Source organism: Zootoca vivipara, chromosome 7 (assembly GCF_965207765.1).
Source record: "Zootoca vivipara chromosome 7, rZooViv2.hap1.1, whole genome shotgun sequence".
NCBI classification, from domain to species: Eukaryota; Metazoa; Chordata; class Lepidosauria; order Squamata; family Lacertidae; genus Zootoca; species Zootoca vivipara.
The window spans coordinates 75,638,382-75,658,244 of NC_142590.1; the positions used below are offsets into that span (position 1 = coordinate 75,638,382).

General features: G+C 44.1%; 1 protein-coding gene across 6 annotated transcripts in view; it reads right to left on the reverse strand.

The window, feature by feature from the left end:
• SULF2 (sulfatase 2) overlaps positions 1–19,863 on the reverse strand; it is a 241,049-nt gene that overhangs the window by 86,132 nt on the left and 135,054 nt on the right. For all 6 annotated transcript variants that reach the window (XM_035124105.3, XM_035124104.3, XM_035124102.3 and 3 more), the window contains one exon: positions 3,458–3,703. In XM_035124105.3, the coding sequence (XP_034979996.1) occupies positions 3,458–3,632 (175 nt within the window). In that variant the 5' untranslated portion in view covers positions 3,633–3,703. The remainder of the gene's footprint in view (positions 1–3,457; positions 3,704–19,863) is intronic.

The window sequence follows — 19,863 nt, forward strand, 5'->3', positions numbered from 1 at the left end:
ACCTGACATTTTAAGAGCACTGAAGTCCTCAATACTTTCCAAAGCCTTGTTAAGGAGCTTGAGAACAACATAAGTAGCACATACTCACTTCTTAAATTTGTGCCCCACCTGTACACCACATGGCCCTCTGAATGTGCTCCATTAATGTCTCATAATTCCCATCACTGCAGCAAACACGAACAAGCTCTTCCAAAAGGCAAGTTCGCTTCCACTTGATAAGAGATACAAACTGCAACGGGCACATTGCATCTATCACAACACTTTAACTCAGTGTGCCCATTCTGACTGATCTAGTTGGACACATTTGCCTAAAGCTGATTTAAGGAATAAACCTTATTTCAAGGCAATATTTGGTCTCATGGATCTTCTAATGAGGCCTGAGGAAGACCACCCTCTGGCTCCACAAAATACATTCCTTCTGGCCAGATCTTAATGTGTGTGGACACATGGGCCATTGTGCTTGAAATTGGCGAGAGACAACAGATCATCTGGAGAAAGGGAGTACACCGCCCAGAGGACTTTGACAATTGCATCGGAGACAAGCAGGCTGGCATAAAACAGATCGTGATAAATTTTTAAGGGCCACCCTCTGGATTTTAGTCACAGGAGACTGAGATAATGTGCGTAGCTTTTTGGAATATGCATTATTGAAACGGGTCTGTCTAGCTCTAAAACACACCACAGTCTCACCAAAACGGCGAGATAAAAACCTTCCCTAACCTTGCTGAATTTAAACCATGATGCAATTCTTCCCCCACCTACCAACTGCAGTAGAGATGCTCTAGTCACTTAACGAATTTAAAAATACATCTAAATGTCATTTGTGATTAAGAAAAAAAAAAGAAAAAAGAGGAGCATCATGAAAAATGATGTTTCCTTTGTTAATGCCTATAGCTGCAGGAGCCGAGTATTGCTTCTTCGGATTTCTCTTCCACGAAAATATGTTGCGCAACATGGAAATTCTATTTTAATGCTCCTAAAGAAAAGAACATGCAGAAGAACACGCTCACCAGCAGGATATGTATTTCTTATCCATTAGAGGCTGCAACAGCATAAAATGAACAGCAGTGAAATCTCCCAACACTTGCAGGCTGTGCTGCAGTCCTATACAGTGCAAGTATACCTAGATGTCCTGTTGAACTCAATGGGCATGTGGAAAATTGCATTGTCAGCTACAAAATATATGTTCAAGCTAGCAGTCACTTTTTAAACTATGTGTACCAATTCCAACATTTCATAGTTCAAAATAAGGGCATGCTTGTAACCTCTCATGCTGAATGCATGGGACACCAGTGCAATCAATTGTCCGCATATTGTTGTTCGCTCCCTCCGTGTAAGTCATCATATGTGAAATAATCTATGATGAATTTAACAGGAACAAAGTAGCTCTCTATCTAATATGGAATGACCTGACATTAAACCATCCCCAGCCCCCAATCTCAGTTACTTACACCATTTCCTAAATATTAGTTTAGGAAAGAAATCCCAATCACTTTAACCACTGCTCCAAATTGTTATTGCAAGACCAAAAGCCTTGTTTGATCTTTGTTATCAACAGTTACGCCTTCCACTTGTGAAATGGGCCATCAGTATCAGAAATGAAGGTGAAGTCTTGAATTCAGTATTTCTTGAGCAGTGACAAATCAGGGATGCAAAAGACAAGTAGTGGGTTTTTTTGTTTTTGTTTTAAATCAATCTTGTATTGCTGAAATGGTTGATATTTGCAGATGTTCGTGTATTTCTAAATTATATTTCTATAGTATATGGATTATCAGCTAGACAACAAAAGTGGGTTTTGCAAGTTCTTATGGTTGCTAAGAGACTTATACAGCATTCATTATGCAATGACCTGAGGACCTCACAGCCCTGGCTACATTTGAAATATATATTTTATATAGTTTTATATAGTTATCAGGTTTTGTGTGCTTACCTATCTAGAAATCTGGAAAGATTAACTTGCATGTTTTACTTCAGATATATGTACTGATGACACTGTGTGTGTGTGTGTGTGTGTTTGTGTGTTTTACTTTATTATTTTATTGTCTTCAGTTCTTTTTAATTCTCATTCCTTTGTAAAATTAGCAAACCAAAATTAAATGATTTTTTAAAAGATAAAATGAATGCTACAAAATTAAGGAGAGAGCCTTGAGATCACCTGTTAATTAAGATAAATATTAATTAAGATAAATATATTATTATCTTAATAAATATATATATTAATTAAGATAAATATATATTCTCTTCATTCTACTACTTCCAATTTATCCCTTTATTTGTGTGCGGGGCTGGGATCTGTATGTTTGTTGTGCGATATGATTCCATGTTATTATCTGTAAGAGAGACATAATTAACTCAATTTTGACCATCAAAAGGACAACTGCAGCTCATCCCTCCTTCTCCATTGTTCCATACAGTGCATCAGCTGAATCAGCAAAGACACACTGCACACAGCCCAAGTCTGATTGTAGACAATGGAATTGCAACAGTGGTAGACTCCACCCTTATCTTTATGAGACTTATATCCCATGACGGCAAACACTGGATAGTGAGAGCATGGTGTAGTAGTTAAGAGTGTTGGATACAGGTAACTCGTACCTTGTGCTTACAGTGGTACCTCGCAAGACGAATTTAATTCATCCCGCAAGTCGCTTCGTATAGCGAAAATTTCATTTTGCGAAGTGGCTCCCATAGGAACGCATTGAAGTGTGGTTTCCCATAGGGTGCCTCGCAAGACGAATAAAAAAAGTTCATCTTGCGAGGCACCCTATGGGGTGGAAAAATCCATCTTGCGAAGCGCGCCATAGGAAACTTCGTCTTGCGAGTTTCCATTGAAATTGCAAAACGCATTCGTCTTGCGAAAAATTCGCCTTGTGAGGCATTTGTCTAGCGAGGTACCACTGTATTTAACTTGTGCTTATAGGACTTTGGAGAGGGGGTGGGAGGGCTCTGCCTTCCCAAAGTCAGGTAAGCAGCCCTCCACCTTGCAGTGGGCCCAGCTCCAGATGTTCCTGGCTTTATGCATTTTTGCATATTTGTGTGGACTCCTGGGACATAACCCTGCATATTTGTGAGTTACCTGTATCTGAAAAGCATGCACAAAGTGAATATGCATGTCATGTGCAATGTCAGGTGTACCCGAGTTTCAGCTTAAACAACTCTAGAACACCTGGTTACTAATGAACAATAGAGCAAAGGACTTTTATTTAATTGTCAATACTGTATTGGCAGTTTTCTTACAAAAAAAAGGAGGATTATGAACTGTTTGATGATCCTTTGTACTTAGACCCTTTTTGCAATAGTTTATTCTTTTCGCAATACTGTAGTTTATTCATAGGCTGGAAGTTTGGCTGTTATAGCTCAGGTATGGATCTATATGAAATTCTGCACCGATGTAGGCAAAAGTGAAACCCATTGCACATGTATCAATTACTGCCAAGCAAACCACTCTGGCTCTTACCAAGTTCTACATCCTGATCATCGGTGAGGACAAGGATGATGTTTGGACGGATATTCCTGCGGTCCCTTTGAAACCTTCCCTTCAGACGCTGATTCAGCAGGAAAGCTGAACTGTCACCCAGCAAGGATAAGAGAGTCATTGCTAATAATCCCACGGCGATGCTACGCTGTGCCATATTGCACCAATTTTGAAGAACATGCAAATAAAGGTGAGGGGATGTCGTCTATTTCTTCTTCAAAGGCAGATCTAAGAGCCGGACAAAAAAAAAGAGAGAAAGCAAGTGAGTATGGATGTGGTGAAAGTCTCAACAAAATGTACAAATAATCGTTTCTAATGTAAAAACCAACACACTAACAGTTCCTCTTTTAAGGATGAAAACTTTAAAAGGCCTATAAATAACCCCACACCATCTGCACCCTAACCACACCACTTGTGTCTGCTAGAAGGCAGGGCCAATTAACATTGATCAAGTGGTAGGAAAAGAGCTTTCTGTAAAAAGGCAGTGAGCACCCATGAAAAAGTCATTGTCTACAGTAATTTCCCAGCACGTGCCCTCTAGAATGTCCTCTAGTTTGAAGGCATGCATCTCCCCTTCATGTTTTAGCTATCATTGCAATGGAACAACTGTTCAGTACACAGCAAACACAATACAGAGTTCACCAGTTAAACAAAAAATGCCTTTAGTATTTTTTTTCTACACATCCGTGTACACACACACACAAAAAAACCCAACAACAATATTTTTTCAATATAAAAACGGACACACACATTTAGTCATATCTATGAAGCAGAAAAATAACGTGAAATGTTGAATGGGGTTTATAAGCTTGAAATGAAGCAGTCCAGAGTCCAGAGCAAGAATTAAGACCCTCACGGTTTACACAACCGCCAAGTCTCTTATTTCCCACATCAGTATATTATAAAATTGTCTATACTCAAGTTAATCCCGTGACTTTACAGGGAACTCCACCCTGGTGGAATGAAAGCGTGCCTACTTATACCACAACTAGATTTGTTTCCATGTGTCCCGAAAAAGTACAAATTACTTGGGATAGCATTGCAAACACAATGCTGAACAATTCTGTGGGTGGATGCTTCATGCTATGTCACGCAAGATCTGGGTTGTTTTCACAGGGCAATGGGTCCATTTTGAAAGGAGGAGACAAAAGGCAGAGGCCCCATGCTAAAAAACAAACCCAAAACACACACAACTAACTGTCAAAGAGTTATTTACTGTGCAAAGAAGTATGCTTGTTATAATTTTTCTCAGAGGTTCTTAATTCCATTCCACTCCATAATGTGTACGTGCTCTCTTCCTACATGCTCTCTTTCAGTTCCCCTCACCCAGGCCTCTCTGCAGCCACATTTCATAGTTATCCACCTTTTCTCTATGCACACCATGGCAGCTTCTCTCTCCCCTTTCTCTCACCCTTTACTACACTTGTCTTAGCTAAATCTCACCTTTATGCCCTTTGTTCTTTCCTGGCCCAACAAGTATCCTTTTATCTTTCTCTCCCCACTACTCTCTCTTTTGGGGGGGGGCAATAGGTGAGTGGGAGAGCACATGCTTTACATGTAGAAGGTCCCATCATAGCTGCCAAGTTTTCCCTTTTCTCGCGAGGAAGCCTATTCAGCATAAGGGAAAATCCCTTTAAAAAAAGGAATAACTTGGCAGCTATGGGTCCCATGTCCCTGGCATCTCCAGGGTGGACTTGGAAACACCCCAAAAGAACAGCTGCCACCAGTCAATGCAGAATAGACAGTACGTACTGAGCTTGGTGGACCTGTTACCTGATTCAGTGTAAGGTTGTGCCCTATATTCCGTTTCTCTCCCCCTCAGTCTTTTTGCATTCCATTTTAACCCAGAGCTTCAAAAGATGCTTTCTTATTTCTGAACTCTTTGTTGTTGTTGTTTTGTTCCTAATATGGAAACTGATCCAAGGAAATCAATTAGTTGCTTAAACTCATGCTAAGGTTTGTTTAATTAATTAAGTGGCACTCCTAAAAATTATAGAAGCAGCCTAAAGCAGGCACCCCCAAACTGCGGCCCTCCAGATGTTTTGGCCTACAACTCCCATGATCCCTAGCTAACAGGACCAGTGGTCAAGGATGATAGGAATTGTAGTCCAAAACATCAGGAGGGCTGAAGTTTGGGGATGCCTGGCCTAAAGGCTGGTGATGGGTGGGGAATTCACCTGCTCAGCTTGGTTGGGTTTTTATACCCCTGCTCTATAAGGTCAATCAAGGAGAATCTACAGGCCTATAATAATATGCAAATAGCAAGCATTTCAGGATGCAGGAGTAAAAACCACAGCAGCCTTAATGGAACAGGAAATGCTCCATTCTACCTCTTCCAAATGCATTATAGTAGAAAGTGGAAACCAATGTTTTTGCCTCCAAGCCACAATACTAATTTTGGGCTACAATTAAAAACTCTGATGCATATTGTTCCCCATCAATATACGAATGTGTATATACGTGGTGGTTGCTTTTTACTATCAAGCACAAGCTTGGCTAAGACATATGTATGAGAGAAGTGAGAAACAGATGAGTTTAGGGCCAGATAAAAAGCAGGGCAGTCCAAATTAAAGGACGGTGTCATAGAACAATTGCAGGGGTCCAGACTGGGTGTGTGTGTGTGCTGTTTTGACCCTATCCTGTCACTATCCCACAGCCTTTTAAGTAAGCCCCATAAAGGTTACTATTGTATTAAAAACTGCAGGGATGTGGGGGCAGAAGATGGGATAGGGAACTGGGTCCTTATTGCAGCATTTCTATGCTGGTGCAGAAGAGAGGGTTTATCTGCTTGGTTTCCATGGTGAGCACAGAGGAGGGATGGAGCCTTCATCCCTCTTTCCTCCATCTGCTCCCTTGCATGCATGTGATTAAGAACATAAGAAGAGACTGTTGGATCAGGTCAATGGTCCACCTAGTCCACCATCCTGTTCTCACAGTGGCCAACCAGGTGCCTCTTCTGGGAGCCCACAAGCCAGACCTGAGAACAGCAACAGTCTCCCCACTTGTGATTCCCAGCAACCGGCATTCAGAGGCAAACTGCCTCCAATGGATGTGTAGATCATAGCCTTTTCCTGCATGGATTTGTCTAACCCTCTTTGAAAGCCATTCCTTTTTGCCTATGGCTACCAGGTTAGTAGCCTGGTAAATGGGACGCGGGTGGCGCTGTGGGCTAAACCACAGAGCCTAGGGCTTGCCCAGGGCAGTCTCAAGCAGGTCGGGCGCCCTGGCGCCGAGGGGCGGAGATCGCTCCGGCGCCCCCACCCTCGCAGGGCGCAGCATGGCTTCCACGCGGCTTTGCCGCGCAGTGCCCCACCCCACCAGGACTCTACCTAGAGCCAGCCCTGGGCTTGCCGATCAGAAGATCGGTGGTTCAAATCACCGCAAAGGGGTGAGCTCCCGTTGCTCAGTCCCTGCTCCTGCCAACCTAGCAGTTTGAAAGCACATCAAAGTGCAAGTAGATAAATCGGGTCCTCCCTGCAAGAGAGGACTCGCGTTGTGGTGGGCCCGACAACCAGGACTAGGTGTTGGGGCGGGGACAATTGGAGCAGCCACAACACCCTATTGGTGGTCCATCTGCAGGGTGCAATTGGACTAAGGGCATGTCAATCAAAGGAGGCAGATGGACCACCTACATAACCCCTGCCCAAGCCGTAGAGAGTCTCCTTCTCCGGCTTCATGCATCGGAACACCCACCCACCACTCCCTAATTTTAGGGCTTGCGCTTGACCTTGCTATGCCGCCGTGTGTTGCCTGTCTTTGGGACAAGGGCACAGCAGGAATTTCCCCCACTTGGCTGATTGGCTGTTGCCACTTGGGTTTTGCCTGCCACGTAGCAATTCGTCACAACTTGTAAGGTTGGCAGATAGGCTCTGGTTCACGCTGATAGGGGAGGAATGAGCCCTTACCACCCTATCCCTCTTAAAGGAATCCATTGGACTACTGGTTGGTATTCCCCAAAGTGGGGTGGTTGGTATTCCCCCATGTGTCGCCAGAGTTCTGGGCACACATGGGGGAATCAGGCCTGGTGCTAGTCAGGACCCCGTCCCAGGTGTGAACCTGGCTGCTGACTCAAGGTGCGTCCTGAGTCAGTGCTACTCTAGGTAGCTTTGAAACCAGAGCCTATGCAACCACTCACTTGATTTGTAATCAATAAAGTTGTGGCCTAAATACTGCCAAAAACCAAACCAAAAATATGAGTCATGTCTGAATTTATTTCTAGGCCTAGGTTACAGGTCTCCACACACAAATAGGTACCTCTCCGGCAGGAAGGTAAACGGCATTTCCGTGCGCTGCTCTGGTTTCACCAGAAGCAGCTTAGTCATGCTGACCACATGGCCCGGAAAAACTGTCTGCGGACAAACATCGGCTCCCTCAGCCAGTAAAGCGAGATGAGTGCCGCAACCCCAGAGTCATCTGCAACTGGACTTAACTGTCAGGGGTCCCTTTACCTTTACCAGGTTACAGGTAGGTAGCCGTGTTGGTCTGGATCGAAGTAAAATAAAAAAATTCCTTCAGTAGCACCTTAAAGACCAACTAAGTTTTTATTTTGGTATGAGCTTTCGTGTGCATGCACACTTCTTCAGATACAGTGAAATGGAAGTTTCCAGGCACTTATGTAGAGAAGGGGTGGGGAGGGGTGGGGATGGGGAGGGGGGGATCACTCAGAAGGGTGGTGGAAATGGGTGATTGACTGACTGATAGCTGTAGATGACCAGAAACGACTGCAAATGGTTTTGCATGAAAAAGCAAGGGTGGAGATGGCTGAAGATCGCTTATCATGTATAATGAGATAAGAACCCGATATCTCTGTTCAAACCAGGTCCCTCCATGGTTTTGAGCTTGGTGATAAGTTGCAATTCAGCAACTTCTCTTTCCAGTCTATTTCTGAAATTCTTTTGTAGTAAGACAGCTACTTTGAGATCTTGTATAGAATGTCCTGGGAGATTGAAGTGTTCTCCTACTGGTTTTTCTGTCTTCTGGTTCCTGATGTCAGATTTATGTCCATTTATCCTTTGGCGTAGGGTTTGGCCTGTTTGTCCAATATAGAGAGCTGAAGGGCACTGTTGGCATTTGATGGCATACACAATGTTAGAGGATGAGCAATTAAATAGTCCTGAGATGGTATGTTGGATGTTGTTGGGGCCAGTAATGGTATTGTCTGGGTGTATGTGGCAGCAAAGTTGGCATCTGGGTTTATTGCAGGCTCTGGTACCAGTGTCCATGTTAAGTCTGGTGGTTGTATTATTGCCTACAGACAGCCACCCAATCTTAAACAACTCCTCACCCACAATAATACAACCACCAGACTTAACATGGACACTGGTACCAGAGCCTGCAATAAACCCAGATGCCAACTTTGCTGCCACATACACCCAGACAATACCATTACTGGCCCCAACAACATCCAACATACCATCTCAGGACTATTTAATTGCTCATCCTCTAACATTGTGTATGCCATCAAATGCCAACAGTGCCCTTCAGCTCTCTATATTGGACAAACAGGCCAAACCCTACGCCAAAGGATAAATGGACATAAATCTGACATCAGGAACCAGAAGACAGAAAAACCAGTAGGAGAACACTTCAATCTCCCAGGACATTCTATACAAGATCTCAAAGTAGCTGTCTTACTACAAAAGAATTTCAGAAATAGACTGGAAAGAGAAGTTGCTGAATTGCAACTTATCACCAAGCTCAAAACCATGGAGGGACCTGGTTTGAACAGAGATATCGGGTTCTTATCTCATTATACATGATAAGCGATCTTCAGCCATCTCCACCCTTGCTTTTTCATGCAAAACCATTTGCAGTCGTTTCCGGTCATCTACAGCTATCAGTCAGTCAATCACCCATTTCCACCACCCTTCTGAGTGATCCCCCCCTCCCCATCCCCACCCCTCCCCACCCCTTCTCTACATAAGTGCCTGGAAACTTCCATTTCACTGTATCTGAAGAAGTGTGCATGCACACGAAAGCTCATACCAAAATAAAAACTTAGTTGGTCTTTAAGGTGCTACTGAAGGAATTTTTTTATTTTACCTTTACCAGGTTAGTGCTCAGATTCAAAGCCCTGTTTGGGCTGTGGTGGTGAAGCATTACCAATCAGAAAGGGCAAGCTAACTGCTCTCTCATGGCTTATAGCCAACATAATCTCACAATAATAGACTGGATCCCTCTATAATAGACTGAGGAATTAAATGTGTTAAGAACTCCTGTGTGTTATAGTTTTGCTTTTCAAATAGGTTTTTGCACACATAATCCTGGAGCAGAGGGTGCACTGAATCACAGCAGAAAGGATCAAGCTGCTTTAGGGTGAGCACAGAGATGATGGTGCAGTCCTAGCAATCGTGCATAAAAATTGGAAGATTCGTCTCTGTGACTTCCCGAATCACTAATGTAGATAGCTTTAAATGGGGACTATACAGCTTCACGGACGATAAATCTACCAGTGGCCAATAGCCTTGATAGCTAAATTCTGACAACAGGTTATAGAGACCAGCAATAATATTTGCACCTTGCTTGCAAGCTTTGGGTGAATTTGTAGCTCAGTGGAAGAGCATAAATTGTGTGTGCAGAAGGCCCCAGGCTCAATCCCAAGTAACTCAAGATACTTGAAAACCAAAAGCTGAACTAGATGGATCTCATGCGTGCCCATGCCCTCTAGGGCAAAATTGGTGGCAGTGTGCAAAGGGGCTTCTTCTGTGGCAGTGCCCCCATAGGTAGAAGTCTATGCCTCAATACGTTAGGTTGGCTTTGTTTCTATTTGTGTTCTGCCAGCCAGGGGCATCTTTCCCATTGGGCTGGGTGGCGCAATGTGCCACGGCGCTCGCCCAGCAGGGGCGCATCGAGGAGGCACATGGAGCCGCCCGTGCGTCCGCCTGCTTGGCTCCTTTTCCGGTGGTGGTGCCTGAAGCGAGTTGCCTCCGTCGAGTGGTGCCCCCCCTCCGCTCAGCCCAGCAGCCCGAATCCGCATGCTCCTCAGGGCGCAGATCGCTGCGCCTCCGAAAAAGCCGCCTTGAAGGCAGGGAAGGGTGCCAGGGATTTAGCTGGGATGGTGTCGGCCAGCAGGACATGCAGCGGCCACACCGGAGACTCGGGCACCCAGCGCTCCTCCAGAAAGTAGCCACCCGCCCGGCCGCCGCTCCATGCCAGCAGCGCCTCCAGCTCCAGCCACAGACCCCAGCATGGAGCACCAAGCCAGCCTGCCCGCGTGGAGCACCAAGCGCCGCCTTCCTGGCAGGAAGCAGCCACCCCTCTGCCCCCGAAGGCAGCCCTCTGACACAAATGCCATGCTGGCGGGTGCTGGGCAGGCTGTGCACCTCGCTTTCAGGAGGACCCGCCCGGGCTGCGCGCTCCCACCAGCGAGCCACGTGGCGGGCGGGTGAGTGGGTCGGGGCTGCTGGGTGGGCCGCGAAGGCATCCTCCGGCCGCAGAGGGTGGGGGCGCCCGAGGGATCCCTGGACCATGGCGCCACTTAAGCTTAAGACGGCCCTGCTGCCAGCCTTTGAAGACATTTCTTCTTAAGCAACCTTTTGATCCTGTTGTTGCTTAATCTTATCTATTGTTAGCCCTGGCTTTCTGTGCTCTTGATGCCTTTGGGGCGTTTTGATGCTGCTTTTAGTCTTGCTTTGTTTTGCTGATGGATCTAATGATGGGTTGCTCCCAGTTTTTATTTTTGTGGTTGTATATAACCAGCAACTCCTTTTTGGAGCAGAAATGGGGAAAACAAGCTGTTCTACAAATGACTGCTTGGATATGATCCAAAGCAACTTCATTCTTATGGAGGTTCGCTTATTACTTATAGCAGTTCTCATGCTTTAAGACTTAGGCGAATGCAATACAGTGGTGCCTCGCTTAACGAATGCCCTGCTTAATGAAATTTCCGCTTAACGAAAGGATTTTTCGAGCGGAGGTTGCCTCGCTAGACGAATTCGTTTTATGAAAAATTCGTCTAGCGAATCGCGGTTTTCCCATAGGAATGCATTGAAATTCAATTAATGCGTTCCCATGGGCAAAAAAAAATTCAATTTTTTTTAATGCATTCCTATGGGATTCGCTAGACGAATTTTTCGTTATAAGACCCGTGGAACGAATTAAATTCGTCTAGCGAGGCACCACTGTAATTATAATTTGTAGTCATCTGACCTAGAGGGTTTTTCTTATTATAATGGAAGGTAAAATTATAAAGAAACTGTACTGGGCATATCAAGTTCCACTTTCATCAGTTCAAGGAATCTATGAGTTAATTTCTGATAAAATTCCTTGCACACTGCCTTTATAAAGGCTGACAAGATCTAATGTGATGGGAATCAATTAAAAGTGACACAAGGGGAATCTGTTTTTTTCTGAAGACCAGAAGTGGCTGAGCAGAAGGGGGGGGGAACCCTAGCACAGCAATATTTGCTTTGCATTATGTTCATAAAGCAATAACAAGAAGCTCTCACCTTTTCTTGGTAGGTCATTTCTAAGTAAATATATCTGCACAGATTCCTTTTGCACTGATAAGCCTTGATTAAAAGGGTTCTGAAGCTGTGACAAAGCTATTGGTCTGAGAAACTGTGACCAAGATTTCTTACACCTGCAGCAGCAAAAGCAAAACTGGATTGCAATAGTGAACTGGGAGCTGCATAACACTTAACCACAGTGAACAAGGAGAGGCTTACTTCTGAGTAAACAGGCATATGATTCTGCTGCCATGTCTTTCTGGCATAGGAAGGACTTGTGATGTGACAGGGCAGTAAGAGAAACATCACTTACCTTGAGCAAGATCCCTTGCGGGGGTTTGATAATTCAATGACACCAGTGTCTGTACAATCTCAGATTTAATTTAAGTGGTGATAGCAGAACAGTAGTTCAATGTTAATGAAAAATAAAATTGCTAGAGCGTGGCTAAATTCAGAAGGGTAGTGTGGGGGGAGAGTTCCTGGTCTCATTGTGCAGACAGCCATACCAGTTGTTTTCACAAGAACATTACAAGAACAGCTAGTACAACTGCACCCCATCCCAGGTAGTGCACTTGACTGGAGTGCTGCTTCTGATTTATTTATTTTTACTGTTTAACGTCACTACCGTACTAGCTTTCCTGTAACTGAAAGACATCACAAGGAAGGAATGTTGCTGCTTTCAGGCTGCTGTCTTAAATAATAAGGCCCCATCTGCCCCAACACAGTGTTATGAGTTGTGGGTGCTAGGGTTTGTGGGTGCCAGATTGCTCTAAATTCCTGGGTCTGATAGGTCTTAGAATTTAATGCATGATTGGAATGTTAAAATGGGCTATCGGACATAGGTAAAGGTAATGGGCCATCAGCAGAGAGGGGGGTGCTGCTGTGCCAGACAGAAACTGGGAAGGGTCCCTCCCTCAACTCAATTAGTTTGAAAGACAAAGGAGAGTTTTGAGGTAGAATTTTAAAGCTGAGTTTAAGATGAGGTTTTGGCAATGATGTTGCAGGCTGTAAAAGGCTGAATCAGAGGGTCAGAGGGTCATAGGTGATTTCTGTTTTGATCCAAGGCTGCAGCTACGAGAGAAACAAGACCCTTTTGGGGTGTTAATGCTGTGAGGCCCTCCATTGTAGGCTCGGATTGTCTATACCGGTATGTGTAAATAAACCTTATATCACCAAGACACCACAGTCTCCACTGTGCCTCATTTCCAAAAGGAAACACAGATGCCTGGAAACGCCTGGAATCTCAAAGCATGCTCAGAGATTGGGATGGCAGGTACCACTGGTGTTAAAAGTAGGATTTGTGTTTCCTGGAGGAAACCCCTGTGGACAAGGTGTGCCTGAATTCATGATGGAGGGAGGAAAGGCATTCATGGAGCACTTCAGGTTGATGCTCCAGCAGCAACTCCAGCAACAGATGGGATGGCAAAGCCAGATGTTAGGAAAAATGACCCTGCAGCGAGGCCAACTGAGCAGTGGATGGAGCAGCAGAACAGCTGCTGGTTCAATCCTTGCTGTAGCTCCAGCCGCTGTGCTTACCAGCCGCTGCTGCTGCTGCTTCTCGTGGGTAGGGAGAGGGAGCTCGTCCGCTCTGCTCTCTGGCTCACAGGAGCACCAGGGTGGCGGTGGGAAGATGAGCAGTGCAAAAGGGCTGGCTCCAGAGAGGGGCTGCTTAAAATGGCACCCAGGCAACAGCAAGGATTGAACCAGCAGCTATAACCCTCAAATGGCAAAGTTTGTGGTCCTCTGCACTTCAATAGAAGGCCAACAGCTGGGAGAGATGAGGTTTGGGCACACACCTATGTTTCCCGATCTTCACAGTGTCTTGATTGCAAGTTACTAGCCAGCTGATTTGCACTGTATAGTGGGAAAGGGAGCAACATGCCAGATAAGGACCCCATGGCAAGTCTATGGCTACGTGTTTCCCCTCCCTCACATTCCTCCAAAACCAGAATAAGGGGTTGGTATCCTCTCCTGTTTAATGAATGTAGCCTTATTATTCTGCTTCACTTTTCTCCCAGTAGGTACTCAACACCTCACACTTCATCATGTATGTGGATACAGCCTTTGACGCAGTCTTTAAGGGCAATTCCAGGTAGCAGTTTTCCATTTCCATTTGATAATTCAGGATGTGTCTTAGCACTCCAAGGAAACACAACACGTTGGCCTCAAAATGTTATCATCTGGCACCTGGCGAGGTGCTGGAGAACACAATTAGATGAGGAGTTTTCACAAAACATACCAGCAGTTTCCTGTGCTGCTCAAACCAGAGATTAGGGCTAAGCTAAGCAAGAAAAGCTTTTGTGGGTGGCAGGAAGTATTCATTAATTTATTTAAGTCACTTATACTCTGCCTTTAGCACCCCCCTAGGCTCTCAGAGCAGCTTACCAGAAATATCACATGACCTGTTTTGTCCTGTTGCTGTCAAGAAGATCCCTTATTGCTCTGTTGGCCGTCTCCTAATTCTTCTTCTTCTTTAAATCCTAGCTTTGAATCCTTTATGTCCCATGTTCAGAACTTGCTCCAGGCTTGAGTCTCAGAAGCCTGTCACATATGGCCTGACAGGAGACTGACATTTTTTTCAAATATGCATTGTGACGAGTGTACTGAAAACAGCAGAGAATTTCCTCTTTGAAAATGCTTTCTGGACTTTTCCCATGAGTCATGGCTGCTTCAGAAGTATTGCCTGCATGCATATCACTTCTGTTATGGAATTTGATTGGACACCATCCAATAAGACTTTACAGACAACACATATCTATGCTATGGCAAGCAAAAAGTTACCCATTCAGGTTCATGGAGTTCATTGGCACTATTTCTTATTGAGAAGTGATACCCACCTAGGGAATTTAGGATATAAATCAACCTTTTTCTTTATAGAATTTGCAACTGAGTGCATCTGTATGATTAATATACCCTTGGTGAGTACAAAGAGGAATTACTTTCTCTTTTAGCTCTCAAGTAGCTGGCTGCTTCTTTGAATGACATTTCTTACCAACAACTGAGTTAAAGTTTCAGCCTCTCCATCACTGTTGTTTTTGACCACACTTCTTTCCCCCTCAAACATTTCCTGGGAAGCAGGTTTGTCCTGATTATTCTTCCAAACAAAATATTGAGTCCCCATTATGTTATGCAACCCTAGTTGCCGGATCATTTTTCTTCCTTCAACCCATCATCACTATCGTACTTTGCTGTACACTTTTGCTGCATTTAAAATTAAATTGTGAGCTTGTTGAGACAGCTCTCATGCTTTTGATAAAATGCCTGTCTGTAGAATTTCTTGTTCGAGACCAAGAGAAGCAAACATAGGTATTACTCAAATGGTTTTAACTTACAGTTTCTTATGTGTATTTACAGCTGTTAAATTACAGTTATTTGCGAAAGCATAAAGCAGCATGCTTGCTTTCAAACATCTTTTACCAAAATAATTACTTTTCTGCTTACCTTCCCTACACAGATGTTTAAACTATTTTCGCACATTACATCACTGTCATTATCAAAATAAGTACTCTCTAAGTATCCTTTACAACCAACTAAAAGCCTGCAATCAAAATGTGTTTTGCAAAATGTGTTTTGGTTGTAATAACTAGGCAAGAAAACTTAGGTTATTTCATTAAAAAAAAACCACCCTATTTGCTCCTGAAATATGTGTTTGGATTTGACAGAGGCCGGCAACTGTCAACTCCATGTTGGTTGTAAAATCTAATTAACAGCTTCAAACCTCTCATAAACATGACATTAGAAGATGTTTCCACATTCAGAGTGGTCAAGATGTCATTCTAGAGCTGCAGTACTATTCAGTACTATTCAGCACAGAATTATATAGTACAGATTTCCCCCCCCCCATATGTATTATTGAATTGACAAAAACAGCAGCATGTCAAGTCAGAAGACCATGGGCTAATTCACACTACTTAACTGGCATGCTGAGAATGTGAGCCGCCTTAGATCTACAGATGAAAGGCGGTATAGTGGTACCTCTGGATACGAACGGGATCCGTTCCGGAGCCCCGTACGCACCCAGAGCAGTACTTACGGGATCTGCGCATGCTGCCTGCACAATTTGGCATTTCTGCACACACACGGGACGTCATTCGGCGCGTCTGCGCATGCGCGAATCGCCGAACCCAGAAGTAACCCATTCTGTTACTTCCGGGTTTGGCACATACGTATCCCGTGTCGTACGCAACCTGAAGCATATGTAACTAGAGGTATGACTGTACAATTTTAAATAATAGTAATAGTAATAATAATAAAATAATGTGAACTGAGCAGATCTATACAGCCCTTGGCAGGTGGCAACAAGGTTGCATAATTGCTCCATTATATGTTCAACTTGCCTACTCAATTCACATTCATTGTGTCAAAGCCTGACCTGTTTCTGATACACCAATTGACAATGACCATCACCAGCCTTGTAGGAGTTGCCCTGTGATGTGTGCAGAGGTGGAAATGCACAAGAATCAACTACAGACAATTAAACTTTGGCAAGACAGAGGCAGTTGAAAAGCCTAATTCATAATAGACTATGACTAGTTCTTATGCATGCCATATAGTCTGGAGTCGGCACAAACAGCAGCATCAGTGCACTTGTATGGCATGGTTAATTGTGGTTTATGCCAACGCTGGACATCATTAGGCAGGAACGGTGTGACAATGCCAAGTTCAGCATTTACCCACTTGAACCACATTCTCAATTTGATTCCATACACTAGGGAAGGGGAACTTGTGAACCTCCAAGAGTTGTTGGACTCCGACTCCCATTATCCCTCATCATTACCCATGCTGGCGAAAGCTGGTGGGAGTTGGAGTCTCACAACATTGGGTGTGTGTGTGTCACAGGCTCCCCATGTCTGCTGTGAACATTGGTTGCTTCTCTGAATTTTCGTTGTATTTCTCTATTGGCCATTACATAGAAAGAAGCCAAAGAAATACCCAAACAGAATGAATAGTAATTTCTCTTCACATTTAATATAGTGCAATAAGTGAACAGGATGCTCAGCATCCTGTGGCCTGAAGGTTTCCACAGACCAGGCTTATATTGTCCAAGGGAAAACAATAATATGCTCCATTTTATGAGAATAAAGCAAGACCCACAGCCTCTTGCAAATTAAGGATACTAGCTTGGCAAAGCTTGATTATCCCCACTTAATATACAAGTGCCACTGGGAGACAGAATGGACTGAGCCCAGTCTGAAAGTAGTAAAGATGGGTGGTTTGGGAACCTGCGGCCTCTTTCTGGAAAGAGTTTAATGCAGAGTGAAACAGCACCATAGGCTTGAACTAGATGCAATTGTTTGTCCAGCTCGCAGAAGAAAAGGAAACAGAAAACAGATAGAACACATCTGTGTTCAGATGTCAAATCCTAGGCCAAAAGGCTCAAGAAATTGGATATATGAAGAGTGTGTGTGTAGGGTGGGGTAAGATAAGGAGAACAATTGATGTATTTACCATAAACTGCAGGGAGGTAGACCCAAATTGAACACCAGAAAGAAATCATTGTTTTAGATTGTTGCATTATTATATCTTGCCGGCCATAGCATGCTCACTTTGCAGCAGAAGGACAGGATAGAAGGTCAACAAACAAATCAATTAATGTAGAAATAGCGTTTATATGTTTTTAGGAGGAGTTTGGAAAACTATGTCAATGACTCTTTAGGAACAGACAACTGGACTGGATCCATTTGAATTTCCTACTTTTACAGAACCCTTTCTTGTTTCTTCTTGCTGAGGAATGTGAGTGATACTATCCCCATTGCCCTGTGCTAATACAGAGAATGGACCTAGAACATCTCCAATACCCCACCATCACCACTGCATTGTAATGAGAGGCCAGTAATTGCGGAAAGCTTTTGTCTTCCACGAACTTTGCCATCCACAGTGGATCTTCTCATCAAAAAGCCCAATAAGCTTCCAAGGAACACAAGTGTTCTTAGGAACAGTCCAAAGACCATTGGACTAGTGGTTTACTGAATCCCTGTCAATTATTTTATTCTGTACTATGCATAGCAAAAAACCTTCATTTCTAGAGGTCACCCTGAAACTACAGTAAGCCTGCAATTTATGTGGGAGTTACGTTCCGGGAACAATGCCTAAAGCCAAAAACATGTATAGTCAAAACACATTGGGTGCCAAAGCCCCTCCCCTCAGTCACCTGCCCCCTTTTAATTAATTAATTAATTAATTATTATTATTATTATTAGGTAAAGGTAAAGGGACCCCTGACCATTAGGTCCAGTCGTGACCGACTCTGGGGTTGCGCGCTCATCTCGCATTATTGGCCGAGGGAGCCAGCGTACAGCTTCCAGGTCATGTGGCCAGCATGACAAAGCTGCTTCTGGCAAACCAGAGCAGCACATGGAAACGCCGTTTACCTTCCCGCTGTAGCGGTTCCTATTTATCTACTTGCATTTTGAGGTGCTTTCGAACTGCTAGGTTGGCAGGAGCTGGGACCAAGCAACGGGAGCTCACCCCGTCACAGGGATTCGAACCGCCGACCTTCTGATCAGCAAGCCCTAGGCTCAGTGGTTTAACCACAGCGCCACCTGGGTCCCTTATTATTATTATTATTATTATTATTATTATTATTATTTGGCCAAGCATGTAAAACTGAATGTGCACAGGTTACATGTGTGTAACTTGTAATCTTACTGTACTCTCTTTTAGGGTGTGGGGGTGACTGATGCCATTTGAGTGTCAAAGTGCTCCCTACTTAGGCAATAAAATAAAAACAAGTGCCTGCAAAAAAAAAAAAACCACCCACTTGCCTTTTCATTTAGATTGCTATTTTCTTGCACACTCCTGTTTCTCACACTCAACTTCAGCTGCCTGCAGTGAAACCATCACATACCCAATCAGGGATCATGTAGTAAATGGGATGACATCACAACATGACATAGCCAGTCAGACTTGCCTGAGCCACCTATGTAAGCAATCCAGGAAACAGCAGCAAGGAGCAGGGAGGGGAATGGCAGTAACTCATATGGGAAAGAATGCCACCAAAGGATTGAAGAAAACGCAGAGAGACGCACAATCAAAGCAATATTTGAAATATCTTCTACCCTGATCTTCAGTTTATAGCCTAAAAATCAAGATCCGGTATATCTGGCACTGCTATAATTATGTATCATGCAATCTTATTTATAATGAAAGTGCTTGTTCCACAAAACCAAACTGTTTTCAGAATGTCTCCACCCCCAGTGCCCCAAACAGCTGTTGCAGCCTCTTCCATCATTTCTGCTTCTCAACTATGTACTAGCAACTTTGCTGGAAGTAGTCTGGCCCTGTTTCCATGTTGCCCAAGAGACAAAACAACTGCAGTTACTGGAATGTGAGCAATCTGTTATGAGATGTTTCAGATTGCCTAACGGGTGGTTAGTAGCAGAAATAAAGCCTAGGCAGAAGGATGAAGAGTTAAATACTGTATATGAACGGGCAAGTGCTGGGATAGCTCAGCTGGTAGCACATGAGACTCTTAAACTCAGGGGTGGTGGATTTGATCCCCAGATTAGGTGAAAGATTCCTGCATCACAGGGGGTTGGACTAGATGACCCACATGGCCCCTTCCAGGCCTACAATTCTATGATTCTAAGATTCAGAAAAGGGCAATCAAAATCATCAGGAACTGAAACAACTCCTCAATGGGGAAAGGTTACAACATTTGGGGCTGTTGTTGTTTAGTCGTGTCCGACTCTTCGTGACCCCATGGATCCCTTTCACGGATCATTGCCTTGTCATGGCGAAGGGGCTTGAATAACTCGGAGAAGCTATGAGCTATGCCGTGCAGGGTCACCCAAGATAGACAGGTCATAGTGGAGAGTTTTGACTAAACGTGACCCATCTGGAGCAGGAACTGGCAAGGCACTCCAGTATCCCTGCCAAGAAAACTCCATGGAGAAAGACATTTGGGGCTATTCAGTTCCAAATAAAAATAAGATAGGGGGC